At 37.8% G+C, this 15,582-nt stretch overlaps 1 protein-coding gene across 1 annotated transcript; it reads right to left on the reverse strand.

Moving 5' to 3' along the window:
• Nucleotides 1-13,551: 13,551 nt before the first annotated feature.
• LOC127690080 (olfactory receptor 143-like) lies at nucleotides 13,552-14,514 on the reverse strand. The gene has a single exon (XM_052189637.1). It carries the CDS (start codon nucleotides 14,512-14,514, stop codon nucleotides 13,552-13,554), a length of 963 nt encoding a protein of 320 aa, XP_052045597.1.
• Between the last annotated feature and the right edge of the window lie 1,068 nt (nucleotides 14,515-15,582).

Genomic DNA, 15,582 nt, shown 5'->3' on the forward strand with positions numbered 1-15,582 from the left:
CAGGATAATATCCACTTATTAGTGAGTGCATTCCATGATTCATCTTTTGAGACTGGGTTACGTCTCTTAGTATGATGTTTTCCAGCTCCATCCATTTGCCTAAGAATTTCATGAATTCATTGTTTCTAATGGCTGAATAGTAGTCCATTGTGTATACATACCACATTTTTTTTTGCATCCATTCTTCTGTTGAGGGATACCTGGGTTCTTTCCAGCTTCTGGCTATTATAAATAGGGCTGCTATGAAGATAGTGGAGCATATATCTTTATTACAGGCTGGGGAATCCTCTGGGTATATGCCCAGGAGTGGTGTAGCAGGATCTTTCGGAAGTGAGGTGCCCAGTTTTCTGAGGAACCACAAGACTGATTTCCAGAGTGGTTGTACTAATTTGAAACCCAAGCCAGAGTAGCCATTCTAATATCAGATAAAATTGACTTTCAACCAAAAGTCATCAAAAGAGATACAGAAGGACACTTCTTGCTGGTCAAAGGAAAAATCCACCAAGAAGAACTTTCAATTCTGAACATCTATGTGCCAAATGCAAGGGCACCCTCATTCGTAAAAGAAACTTTACTAAAGTTCAAAGCACACATTTCACCTAACACAATAATTGTGGGTGACTTCAACACTCCACTCTCCTCAATGGATGGATCAGGAAAACAGAAACTAAACAGGGACACAATAAAACTAATTGAAGCTTTGGAAGAATTGGACTTGAGTGATATTTATAGAACATTTCACCCTAAAACAAAAGAATATACCTTTTTCTCAGCACCTCATGGTACCTTCTCCAAAATCGACCATACAATTGGTCACAAGACAGTCCTCAAAAAATATGGGAATTAATCCCATGCCTCCCATTGGATCATTATGGAGTAAGAGTGGTCTTCAATGGCAACAAAAATGACAGAAGGCCCACATACATATGGAGGCTGAACAATAATCTACTCAATGACAACTTGGCCAAAGAAGAAATAAAGAAAGAAATCAGAGACTTTTTAGAATTTAATGAAAATGAAGGCACAACACACCCAAATCTTTGGGACACAATGAAAGCAATGCTAAGAGGAAAACTCATAGCCCTGAGTGAGTCCAAAAAGAAAATGGAGAGTGCATACATTAGCAGCTTAAGGACACACCTGAAAGCCCTGGAACAAAAAGAAGCCAATTCACCCAGGAGGAGTAGAAGACAGGAAATCATCAAACTCAGGGCTGAAATCAGTCAAGTGGAAACAAAGAGAACCATACAAAGAATCAATGAATCCAGAAGCTGGTTTTTTGAGAAAATCAACAAGATAGATAGACCCTTAGCCAGATTGACCAAAGGGCAGAGAGAAAGTATCCAAATTAACAAAATTAGAAATGAAAAGGGAGATATAACAACAGAAACTGAGGAAATTAAAAAAATCATCAGATCTTACTACAAAAGACTATACTCAACACAACTGGAGAATCTGGAGGAAATGGACAATTTCCTAGACAGGTACCAAATACCAAAATTAAATCAGGACCAAAGAGATCATCTAAACAGTCCCATAACAACTAAAGAAATACAAGGGGTCATAGAAAGCCTTCCAACCAAAAAAAGCACAGGACCAGATAGCTTCAGTACAGAATTCTATTAGACCTTCAAAGAAGACTTAGCACCAATACTCTTCAAACTATTCCACAAAACAGAAACAGAAAGAACACTACCCAATTCCTTCTATGAAGCCACAATTATGCTGATACCAAACCCACACAAAGATCCAACAAAGAAAGAGAACTTCAGACCAATTTGCCTTATGAACATCGATGTAAAAATACTCAATAAAATTCTTGCCAAACAAATCCAAGAACAGTTCAAAACGATCATCCACTATGATCAAGTAGGCTTTATTCCAGGGATGCAGGGTTGGTTCAATATATGGAAATCCATCAATGCAATCCACTACATAAACAAACTCAAAGAAAAAAACCACATGGTCATTTCATTGGATGCTGACAGAGCATTTGACAAAATTCAGCATCCTTTCATGCTTAAAGTCTTGGAAAGAACAAGAATTCAAGGCCCATACCTAAACATATTAAAACAATATACAGCAAATTGGTAGCCAGCATCAAACTAAATGGAGAGAAACTTGAAGCAATCCCACTAAAATCAGGGACTAGACAGGGCTGCCCCCTTTCTCCTTATCTTTTCAATATTGTACTTGAGGTACTAGCTCAGGCAATTAGACAACATAAGGAGGTCAAAGGGATACAAATTGGAAAGGAAGAAGTCAAATTATCATTATTTGCAGATGATATGATAGTCTACCTAAGTGACCCAAAGAACTCCACTAGAGAACTCCTACAGCTTCAGCAAAGTGGCAGGTTATAAAATCAACTCAAGCAAATCAGTAGCCTTCCTATACTCAAAGGATAAGGAGGCTGAGAAAGAAATTAGGGAAATGACCCCCTTCACAATAGCCACAAACAGTATAAAGTACCTTGGGGTGACTCTTACCAAACATGTGAAAGATCTGTATGACAAGAACTTGAAGACCCTGAAGAAGGAAATGGAGGAAGACCTCAAAAAATGGAAAAATCTCCCATGCTCATGGATCAGCAGGATTAATATAGTTAAAATGGCCATTTTGCCAAAAGCAATATACATTCTCAACACAATACCCATCAAAATCCCAACTCAATTCTTCATAGAGTTAGAAAGAGCAATTCTCAAATTCATCTGGAATAACAAAAAACCCAGGATAGCTAAAACTATTCTCAACAACAAAAGAAATTCTGGGGGAATCCGTATCCCTGACCTCAATCAATATTACTGAGCAATAGTGTTAAAAACTGCATGGTATTGGTACAGTGACGGGCAGGTAGATCAATGGAACAGGATTGAAGATCCAGAAATGAACCCATATATGGGTTCATTTGATCCTCGACAAAGGGGCTGAAAACATCCAATGGAAAAAAGATAGCCTTTTCAACAAATGGTATTCACTACTTTTTAAGTACTATAGCTATGAAGCTTGAATTCTGTGGTAAATAACTGGGAAACATAATATTTTCAATTTTTACTCAAGCCCTTAAGAATTCAAACGCATAACCCCCTCGGGTCATTACCAGTTGGCTCCTATGACATCAGTAGGTGCTATTTACCTACTTCTGTGATAGAGATGGCATTGTAGAAAAGTTACCATCAGAAATCATAATCCAGAAACATGGTCTCTCAAAACCTGGAGGAATGAGGGCTCTGGATTCCCAGTCCAAAGTTAATTTTCCTCACCACTAAAAACCAAACCTAATAACAGAATTTTTTTTCTGAACTATACACCTTTATAGCTCATCCCTGTCATTTCCATGTGCCCTTTTCTGAGAACAAAGAAGCTTCAGTAATATCACTTGTGAGATCCTGTAACTGCCCGCACATTGAACAGGTTACCAGGAAGGGAAGCTGGGGATGTATGGGAAGGCAGCAAAAAGAAATGAAGACCAAGACAACATTCTGTTCAAGGTCTCAAAGTTTAATGAAGTACTTCCAATATATAGGCAGGGGAAAATGCTTCCCCAAAGACTGGAAGCTTCTCAGCAGAACCAGTTCAGTTGCTCCACAGGTGGCTAGTGTTTCTCAGGAATCTGCAGGTCCTTGAAGAACAATGGGTTTCACTTGGTCTGAGCACTCCATCCTAGGTGGAGGGGATTATGGCTAACACAGGAGATCCCAGTCAAAGGCTGGGAGAAGAACTTCACATTGGTCAATGTCAAGTTCCTGCCAAGTGGCCTGGCACCCCAATAAGGCTCTCTACAATGTTCCCATGGGCCAAGTTAAGTATTGAATTGGATGCTCCGATATAACCTTCAAGGCCTTTCCATGGTAATCTATTTTTTTCTTTGAGAATATAGTCACCAAAAACAGTACAACCAGCTTCAAGAAGTCAGTCAAGCATATGAGCCTTTAAAGGTCATTTTACTGTCTCATGGTATATTCTATCTATACTTCAGTAGACTTCTACCCACAACTGAAAGTTTGTTGCATACCTAATCTTTTGTTTTAATTAACATCAATGATATTGTACTTTTAATTTCAAATGTTTATTACTCTTAAATACAAAGCAACTGGATTTCACATATTAATTTTATATTTTATTATATTTTTAAGTCATTTCATTGCAGGAGTTCTTTTGGATAGTTATTATCTTTATTAGGATTTTCAATAGGCTTTCATATCATAAAAAGGAAGCTTATAGTACTCTTTCTGAGTGGCCTATGTAAATGTGTAAAGTTGTCTTTGCACACAGCAGCATGGCTTCTAATATTGATTTCAAACAGTTATCTTAGTAACAAACCTGACAATGCTAATTGCATATGCATATGTAAAGCAACCTGAATTCTCATATGTGGGGGGAAAAAGGAGAAGAGTGAAATGTGCGTGCGTTGAAAGCGGGTTCTGCAGAAGAGAGCTCTGGCACGCAGAGCCTGAAGGGATAGGAAAACCAGCAGGACCAATTGCGATAAGCAGTGCAGGTCCAAAGGCCCACAAGACAGAGAGCTGCACAGCTAGCAGAGATTATTTTGCCATTTGTATGGCACCAAATACCAGTTATGGTGAAGATGCTTGTCTTTGAGGTGGCTGATCCTTTCCCTTGGCAGCTGGAAAAGCCGAGGCTTAGTACAAGGAGATAAGAATGGATCAATTCACGTTCTTCTGCATGCTGACCTCCAATTGAACCAAGTGGATCAAGGACCTCCACATAAAACCGGACACACTGAAACTAATAGAAAAGAAACTGGGGAAGACCCTTGAGGACATGGGCACAGGGGAAAGTTCCTGAACAGAACACCAATAGCTTACGCTCTAAGATCAAGAATTGACAAATGGAACCTCATAAAATTACAAGGTTTCTGTAAGGCAAAGGACACTGTCAGAAGGACAAAACATCAACCAACAGATTGGGAAAGGATCTTCACCAACCCTTAATCTGACAGAGGGCTAATATCTAATATATACAAAGAACTCAAGAAGTTAGACCCCAAAGAACCAAATAACCCGATTAAAAAGTTGGGTATAGAGTTAAACAAAGAATTTTCACATGAAGAACTTCAGATGGCTGAGAAGCACCTTAAGAAATGTTCAAAATCATTAATCATTAGGGAAATGCAAATCAAAACAACCCTGAGATTTCACCTCACACCAGTCAGAATAGCTAAGGTTAAAAACTCAGGAGAGAGCAGGTGTTGGCTAGGATGTGGAGACAAAGGAACATTCCTCCACTGCTGGTTGGATTGCAAGATGGTACAACCACTTTGGAAATCAGTCTGGCTGGTCCTCAGAAATCTGAGCATGACACTTCTGGAGGACTCTGCTGCTATACCACTCCTGGGCATATACCCAGAGGATTCCCTGGCATGCAATAAGGACACATGCTCCACTATGTTCATAGCAGCCCTATTTGTAATAGCCAGAAGCTGGAAAGAACCCAGGTGTCCCTCAACGGAGGAATGGATACAAAAAAATGTGGTATATTTACACAATGGAGTACTATTCAACCATTAGAAACAATGAATTTATGAAAGTCTTAGACAAATGGATGAAGCTGGAGATCATCATTCTAAGTGAGGCAACTCAGTCTCAAAAGATCAATCATGGTATGCACTCACTGATAAGTGGATATTAGCCTAGAAACTTGGAATACCCAAGACATAATCCACATATTAAATGATGTCCAAGAAGAATGGAAGAGTGGCCCCTGGTTCTGGAATGACTCAGTGCAGCAGTATAGGGGAATACCAGAACTGGGAAGTGGGAAGATGTAGATGGGGGCTTATGGGAGTTTCAGGGAGTGGCAAGCCAGAAAAAGGGAAATCATTTGAGATGTAAATAAAAAATATATCGAATAAATAAATAAATAAATAAATAAATAAATAAATAAATAAGAAATGCTGAGGCTTGCCCCGTGCTCTTATACGGCGGATTTAATAACAGAGACAGTTCATAGTTTTATGCTTTATTATTAAAAAGGTAAAAGGAAAAAAGGAAAAAGAGAAGATAGAGAGATGACGGATGGCCATGATCACATGGATGAAAGAAGAGAGATAGAGAGATGAGAGAGAGAAATAATGAAGCAAGATGAGAAAGAGCAGGATAAGAGAGTCTAGGAGGGGTGGGAAGTCTCTATTTAGAGTAAACTGGGTTACCTGGCAACAGGTACCGAGGGGAGGTGAAAGTCTGGCTGTAGCCAGGTGACTGCGGAAGTGGAATCCAGCCAGAACCATAGGATTATGGAGTCGAGTCTCCAGAGTGGCCTTGCCCAGCCAAGCTACACATACCACAGTCCCACGCCCATACTGTATTAAGAAAGCAAAGTTACACAAACTGTTCAGAAAACATCTTGAAACGTTCAAACTAAGTCACATGTATATGTAACATCTAAGGAAATATTATAAATGCATATATAAATAGTCTATAAATATATACATTATTTGCTCAAAACAAATTACTAAATCCTTAACAAAATCTTGTATACAAATGTTCATTGAAATGACATGTGTTGCTCCTATCTAAAGGAAATGCAGTGGCAAAGAATAGAGCAGAGACTGAAAGAAAGGTCATCCAGATACTGCCCCACCTGGGGATCCATTCCATATGCAGACACCAAAACCAGACACTATTGCTGATGCCAAGAAGTGTTTGCTGACAGGAGCCAAACAAAGCTGTCTCCTGAGAGGCTCTGACAGAGCCTTACCAATGCAGATACAGATGCCTGCAGTCAAGCATCGAACTGAGCACAGGGACCCCAATGACGGAAGTAGGGGAAGGACTGAAGGAGCTGAAAGGGTTTGCAACCCTATGAGAAGAACAACAATATCAATCAGGCAGATCTCCCAGTACTTCCAGGGACTAAACCACTAACCAAAGAGTACACATGGAGAGACCCATGGCTCCAGATGCATGTGTAGAAGAGGATGGCCTTATCTGGCATCAATGGGAGGAGTGGCTCTAGAACCTATGAAGGCTAAATGCACCAGCATAGGGGACCGCTAGAGCAGTGAGTTGGAGATGGGTGAGTGGCAGAGCGCACTCATAGAAGCAGGGAGAGCTGGGATAGGAGGTTTGCAGAGGGTTAACTGGGAAGGGGGATAACATTTGAAATGTAAACAAGAAACCAATAAAAATTTAAAACTAGAAATAACGTGAATTGTAATAAAAAAGACAAATAAGAAAAATATTTATGAACATATTTTACTTGTAATGTATTCCCTATCTGGTTGACAGTAATATAACAAAGCTTGAATAATGATGCATATTTCAAGTATTCAAGAACAGTTCACTAAAATTTATTTTTGGGTCAATAATAGAAAAACTTTTCTGGTATGTTCAGTCAAACTTCTTTATTTAATGGCTTGTCAAGCAAGAAAAAAATGTATACAAAGTAATTTCAGGTCAGAACAAAAGCGACATTTCCTCTCTTATTTAAAAGATTTACTCTGTATATATAATATCACCTGGTTCTTTATCTGGTTGTTTATCATCATCCACTATTTTATAAACACCATCTAGAAAGGTAGCAAAGTCTATTAAAATATTTTAAACATCATCTAAGTAACCAAATTTGCTTGAGATTTACTCTTGCATACTTTCTGCACTACACAGTTCCATTAGAAAAGACAGCTCCACTGGCCAAAGCAAACCATTTTGCATATTAACATAAACATGATGGCTTAAGGAATCAAACACTGAAATGTTTGTTTGTTTGATTGCTTGTTTACATATATTTTTTCTCAAATTTTTTTTTATTATTCGATATAATTTATTTACATTTCAAATGATTTCCCCTTTTCTAGCCCCCCCACTCCCCGAAAGTCCCGCAAGCCCCCTTCTCTTCCCCTGTCCTCCCACCCACCCCTTCCCACTTCCCCGTTCTGGTTTTGCTGAATACTGTTTCACTGAGTCTTTCCAGAACCAGGGGCCACTCCTCCTTTCTTCTTGTACCTCATTTGATGTGTGGATTATGTTTTGGGTATTCCAGTTTTCTAGGTTAATATCCACTTATTAGTGAGTGCATACCATGATTCACCTTTTGAGTCTGGGTTACCTCACTTAGTATGATATTCTCTAGCTCCATCCATTTGCCTAAGAATTTCATGAATTCATTGTTTCTAATGGCTGAATAGTACTCCATTGTGTAGATATACCACATTTTTTGCATCCACTCTTCTGTTGAGGGATACCTGGGTTCTTTCCAGCATCTGGCAATTACAAATAGGGCTGCTATGAACATAGTAGAACATGTATCCTTATTACATGGTGGGGAGTCTTCTGGGTATATGCCCAGGAGTGGTATAGCAGGATCTTCTGGAAGTAAGGTGCCCAGTTTTCGGAGGAACCGCCATACTGATTTCCAGAGTGGTTGTACCAATTTGCAACCCCACCAGCAGTGGAGGAGTGTTCCTCTTTCTCCACACCCTCTCCAACACCTGCTGTCTCCTGAATTTTTAATCTTAGCCATTCTGACTGGTGTAAGATGAAATCTTAGGGTTGTTTTGATTTGCATTTCCCTAATGACTAATGAAGTTGAGCATTTTTTAAGATGCTTCTCCGCCATCCGAAGTTCTTCAGGTGAGAATTCTTTGTTTAACTCTGTACCCCATTTTTTAATAGGGTTGTTTGGTTTTCTGGAGTCTAACTCCTTGAGTTCTTTATATATATTGGATATTAGCCCTCTATCTGATGTAGGATTGGTGAAGATCTTTTCCCAATTTGTTGGTTGCCGATTTGTCCTCTTGATGGTGTCCTTTGCCTTACAGAAACTTTGTAATTTTATGAGGTCCCATTTGTCAATTCTTGCTCTTAGAGCATACGCTATTGGTGTTCTGTTCAGAAACTTTCTCCCTGTACCGATGTCCTCAAGGGTCTTCCCCAGTTTTTTTTCTATTAGCTTCAGAGTGTCTGGCTTTATGTGGAGGTCCTTGATCCATTTGGATTTGAGCTTAGTACAAGGAGACAAGGATGGATCAATTCGCATTCTTCTGCATGCTGACCTCCAGTTGAACCAGCACCATTTGTTGAAATGGCTATCTTTTTTCCATTGGATGTTTTCAGCCTCTTTGTCGAGGATCAAGTGGCCATAGGTGTGTGGGTTCATTTCTGGATCTTCAATCCTGTTCCATTGATCCTCCTGCCTGTCACTGTACCAATACCATGCAGTTTTTAACACTATTGCTCTGTAGTATTGCTTGAGGTCAGGGATACTGATTCCCCCAGATTTCCTTTTGTTGCTGAGAATAGTTTTAGCTATCCTGGGTTTTTTGTTGTTCCAGATGAATTTGATAATTGCTCTTTCTAGCTCTGTGAAGAATTGAGTTGGGATTTTGATGGGTATTGCATTGAATCTGTATAGTGCTTTAGGCAAAATGGCCATTTTAACTATATTGATTCTACCGATCCATGAGCATGGGAGGTTTTCCCATTTTTTGAGGTCTTCTTCCATTTCCTTCTTCAGAGTCTTGAAGTTCTTGTCATACAGATCTTTCACATGTTTGGTAAGAGTCACCCCAAGATACTTTATACTGTTTGTGGCTATTGTGAAGGGGGTCATTTCCCTAATTTCTTTCTCAGCCTGCTTATCCTTTGAGTATAGGAAGGCCACTGATTTGCTTGAGTTGACTTTATAACCTGCCACTTTGCTGAAGTTGTTTATCAGCTGTAGGAGCTCTCTAGTGGAGTTCTTTGGGTCACTTAGGTAGACTATCATGCCGTCTGCAAATAATGATAGTTTGACTTCTTCCTTTCCAATTTGTATCCCTTTGACCTCCTTATGTTGTCGAATTGCCCGAGCTAGTACCTCAAGTACAATATTGAAAAGATAAGGAGAAAGGGGGCAGCCTTGTCTGGTCCCTGATTTCAGTGGGATTGCTTCAAGTTTCTCTCCATTTAGTTTGATGCTGGCTACCGGTTTGCTGTATATTGCTTTTACTATGTTTAGGTATGGGCCTTGAATTCCTGTTCTCTCCAAGACTTTAAGCATGAAGGGATGCTGAATTTTGTCAAATGCTTTTTCAGCATCCAATGAAATGACCATGTGGTTTTGTTCTTTGAGTTTGTTTATGTAGTGGATTGTATTGATGGATTTCCGTATATTGAACCAACCCTGCATTCCTGGGATAAAGCCTACTTGATCATGGTGGATGATCGTTTTGATGTGTTCTTGGATTCGGTTGGCAAGAATTTTATTGAGTATTTTTGCATCGATGTTCATAAGGGAAATTGGTCTGAAGTTCTCTTTCTTTGTTGGATCTTTGTGTGGCTTTGGTATCAGCGTAATTGTGGCTTCGTAGAAGGAATTGGGTAGTGTTCCTTCTGTTTCTATTTTGTGGAATAGTTTGAAGAGTATTGGTGTTAACTCTTCTTTGAAGGTCTGGTAGAATTCTGCACTGAAGCCATCTGGTCCTGTGCTTTTTTTGGTTGGAAGACTTTCTATGACTCCTTCTATTTCTTTAGGCATTATGGGACTGTTTAGATGGTCTAGTTGGTCCTGATTTAATTTTGGTATTTGGTATCTGTCAAGGAAATTGTCCATTTCCTCCAGATTCTCCAGTTTTGTTGAGTATAGGCTCTTGTAGTAGGATCTGATGATTTTTTGGATTTCCTCAGTTTCCGTTGTTATATCTCCCTTTTCATTTCTAAGTTTGTTAATTTGGATACTTTCTCTGTGCCCTTTGGTCATTCTGGCTAAGGGTTTATCTATCTTGTTGATTTTCTCAAAGAACCAGCTTTTTTCTCAAATTTTAAAGATAATTTCAATTTAGGAATTAAAATATCTTTCAAATGAACCATGTTCAGGAAGATCATTATAATAAGGGTTAATTTCTAAGACCATAGGTCACAACTTTTTAAAAGTATGAATTAATATCAGAAGATCAAAAGTAAAAAGCTAATACAGCAATAATAACAAGTACTTTTTTTTAAAAAAAGGCACAAGTATTGGGATTCAGTGTTTGATAGTTGCCTCCTCACAGTAGAACACAGTGTTTTACAATAAATGTAGATTATCCTAACTGTTCACTAGATACCACCACTGCTGAGGTCATACTATGTGGTAATTATTTTAAAAAGCAAATTTAACTTCAGAATATCTCCAGCACTGGTTTGAACTTAGACAGTCCAAAAGGTGATTATTGACAGAACTACTTTGCAGCATTTTTTTTTACCATTTCCTATTTAAGTATACAGAAAATTTATATGTAAGCAAGATGGGTTGATTTTCATAATAAAAATAACTTTAATATATACCTAAGATGCCCAGGAAAATTATGCAGTAAGTATATATTATATACCTTTATATTTTTCAGTTATATTGTTATGTAAATCTGAAAACTTTGGTCTTAAACACCTGTTTTTTAGTATATAAGCCTCTTACAAATTGTCTCTTTTATTTGTAAATTCTGATGTTTCCATTAAGCTCCATGAGAAAGGAGGTAAAATGAGCACTAAATTATAAAATTTGCTCTTATTCTTATAACATGTAAGTTTTGTTGATCTCATGGTTAACCATTCTGTCATTCATTCTGATAAACAACTCATCATTTCTAAATATAATCCACCACAGCAAAAACTGGTAAGAAGGAATTGTTCTACTTTAAAGCTCAGAATTGAAATCAGAAGACATGGTTCATAATAAAACAAGGAAAATTCTCAATCAGTTGCTGGGCTTTGACATTCTCTATGTATCCATGATCTAGTACAAAGACAACAATTAAAGAGATTATCTAAGGATCGTTATATTACATCCTAGTATAGAGATCAGCATAAGGCTAAGCCTTATGGATCTCTTTGAGGTGTTCATTCTCCTTCCAGCTATTCAGCAATCTACTTTGAGTAATAGTTGATATGTTTACATATCTTAATACATTTGTACATTTGAACTCCATCCCAATGTGAAAGCCATAAAAAAATAATTTTAAATGTTGTCTCTAAGGATCATGTCAGGGTACAATGCTATAAACATTTCACCACTGGCTGATGTTGCCAAGCTGAGGTTGTGTGATATAAATGACTGGTTTTCCATAACAGAGAGTCATAAAAGCTGTAAGGATTCAGTCTTGTTATCCATCTAGCCCAGTGCTCTGCTGTATTAGGAACCAGAACTTCATATATCTCCGCCACTTTCTTTATGATATAAATCTTGGCCAGTGTCAGCTTTCAGATCTCAAAGAATTCCTTGTGGCAGATCTTGGAACTGTCAGGTCATCACAAGATACACTATTCTTGCAAAAGAAGAGGGATCAGGCTGCTGATGTGATCACCAGATCCTCTCTATCTTTCAGATTTATCATAAACCACTCTTTAGCTGTATTCATCACTTCATGATTCTCTTTCTTTCTTTTCTTCTATTTATTTATTAGACACAATGGGTTAAAAACTAGGATTGGAATTGTGAACTACATAAGCTAAAACAAGTCCAATGTTGAGAATGAGAAAAGAATTATATTAGTATTATACTGAATAATGTTACACATTACATGGACATTCAGGTATTTTACATTTTGTTTGGTTTGGCATGAGTGTGTAGAAGAGGATTTACCTTAATAAGTAAAAGAAAAACTTAGATTTGGACATTTAAATAAAAATTCCAGTTCAATATTGATGTCATAAGTACATGCATATATGTTCAATATACATGTATATGTGTTATATATGTGTGTTTGTGGTAAGAATCAAACATAGGAGCATATATATACACTCAATCACTGGACTATAGCCAGCTATTGCTTCTTTATTACAAGTAAGTAGACACTTTGTAAACATCATCCTCATTATAACAAAGAAATTAATGACTTTAGATATTATGTATTGTTATTGTGTTGTTTCTAAAAGAAGTCTGTCCTATCAATAGTTCAAATACAGTGTCAAATTCAACTGTATTTATATCAAAAAAGTACTTTCAATGTTAGTGATATTTGAGAAGTCTGAATACAAAATTAGCCTAATTCAATCACAAATCTTTATAAAAATTGTGCATTGCTCAAAAAATGCATAGTGTCATTTTCTAATGATGAGGTGAAAAATCTAAAACAAAAAAATCTTGAGAGACAATAATTAATACTAGAAATTTGACAACTTTACTGTGTCCAGGATTTTTTTCATATATTCTCTCTTTTAGTGCAATGCACACAAGTTTTTAAAGACCTGAAACAAGAAAAGCTTTACAAAATTCTCTCTGAAAACAACAATACAATTAAACATATCAATTCAACATTCAATTCCATGGCTTCCCTTTGTTGTAGAAATACATAGATGAATAGTACATACAATTGTCTTAATATACAAACATATGCCATCACATATATAAAGATGAAGCTAGATCCACATTCAGGATGAGTGCTCACATCATAAATATTTTCTTATCCTCATATAAGAAAATCAAGAATTTTGGGGGGAGGAAAGTAAAGAAATAATAAAGGGGAAATATTGCAAGACTATAAAACAAAAGATGAATGAAAGAAAAGAATCAATATCCAAAAAAGAGGGGATAAGAAAATGAAATGGAAAGAAAGAATCCAGTTGGAGACACTGATTATGGCGGCCCCAGTGATTTGTTTACTGTGAGCCTCCTCAGTGTTCTCTTTAGAGCAAGCTTGACATCCTTATTCCTAAGACTGTAAATAAAGGGGTTTAGCAAAGGCATTAAAAATGTACAAAATAGAGATAAAAATTTCCCCTGATTCACAGATTCGTCAGATGCTGTTTTGAGATGGGTAAGCAGACCAAATCCATAAAATAGGACAACAGTCATAATGTGAGAGCTACAGGTACTCATGGCTTTGCACAAACCTTTACCTGAGGACAACTTAGTGACATTAAAAAGAATCAAAGCATAAGAAGTTAAGATGAGGAAACTAGATGCAAAGACTACTGTGCTGACAATAACAGAGCTCACAAGCTCATTGACATAAGTACTGCTGCAGGAGAGCTCGAGAAGGGGGAAGATGTCACACATGTAGTGGTTGATGATGTTCGAATCACAAAAGCTGAGCCTGATCATACATCCTGTATGGACAATTGCACCAACAATCCCCATCAAGTATGAACCAAACATCATCAGGGAACATGTCATAGGAGACATGATGACTGTGTACATAAGTGGCTGACAGATGGCCACATAACGATCATAGGCCATGGCTGTCAGCAAATAGCACTCAGAATTGGCAAACAAGCACATGAAAAACAGCTGTGTCATGCATCCTGTAAAAGAAATTATGTTCTTCTCTGAGACAAAACTCATTAGTGTTTTCGGAGTAAAGACAAATGAATAACATAAATCAATAAAAGACAGATTAAAGAGAAAAAAGTACATAGGTGTCTGTAGGTTTGAATTGCAGCAAATGAGACTCATTAAACTCAAGTTTCCTACCACCGTGGTTATATAGTTCACCAGGAATAGGAAAAACAGGGGCAGCTGAAGTTCTGGTTGGTCTGTCAGTCCAGTGAGTATGAACTCAGTCACAGAAGAGTCATTCCCCATAGCCATTCGTATCATTAGAAGATCTGTAGAAACAGTAGTAAAGGGTCACATTAGGAAGGACTCTGTCACTGATTTTAAAAAGACAGTAAGATGCCAAGAAGTGCTTGCTGACAGGAGTCTGATATAGCTGTCTCCGGAGAGGCTCTGCCAGATCATGACAAATATTGATGCAGATGCTGGTAGCCAACTTTTGGACTGAGCATGGGGATCCCAATAGAGGAGTTAGTGAAAGGACTGAAGGAACTGAGGGGGTTTTCATGGCTCCAGTTGCATATGTAGCAGAGGGTGGTCTTATGTGGCATCAATAGGAGGAGACGCTCTTGGTCCTGTGAAGGTTCGGTGCCCCAGAGTAGGGTAATGCAGGGCAATGAGGTAGGAGTGGGTAGGAGTGAGAGGGAGAACATCTTCATAGAAAGAGAGGGAGGGAGAGGGGATGGGATAGGAGGTTTGTGGAAGGGAAACCAGGAAAGGGGATACAATTGAAAAGTAAATAAATAAAATATCTAATAAAAAGGGCAGTTAGAGCTGTTTGTTACAAGTTTAGGGTTGTCTAAATGCATTCCACAAAGTACTCAAAGATCATTACTTCCCATTCCTGAGGAATTCCTTTTTCTTCTTTCTTATCACAGACTAGCACTAATTGTGAAAAAATACTGACAGAAGTCCTGAAGTATTTAAACAAAATTTTCTCCTTTTTCTTTACTCTTCATTAGAAATTAGAAATAGAACGAGAAATTAGCCGGCTCTGTCTCTAGAACCAATGATTTAAATAGCTTTGCATTTGTTTAAAGGGATGATATGAAGGTAAGGAGGATTGGTGCTCACCTCTGTTCCTCTGAATGTGTCACTGCTGTTGGATCATACAGTTCTTTTCACTCCAGTGTCCTAAGGGTTCTAAGTTTCTGATCATGAAGTATTAGCTATCAGTATAGTACTGGCTCTAGCCACCTACAGTATCTACATTAGGTATATGACATGATTTCAGTTCGAGAATTTCTTTAAAGGGATTATTGGAACAAAGGAAAATAATAATCTCATTTGTGCATCCAATTTATCAACTCACTTAAATGAGACTCATAACTT

Source organism: Apodemus sylvaticus, chromosome 7 (genome assembly GCF_947179515.1).
Source record: "Apodemus sylvaticus chromosome 7, mApoSyl1.1, whole genome shotgun sequence".
NCBI classification, from domain to species: domain Eukaryota; kingdom Metazoa; phylum Chordata; class Mammalia; order Rodentia; family Muridae; genus Apodemus; species Apodemus sylvaticus.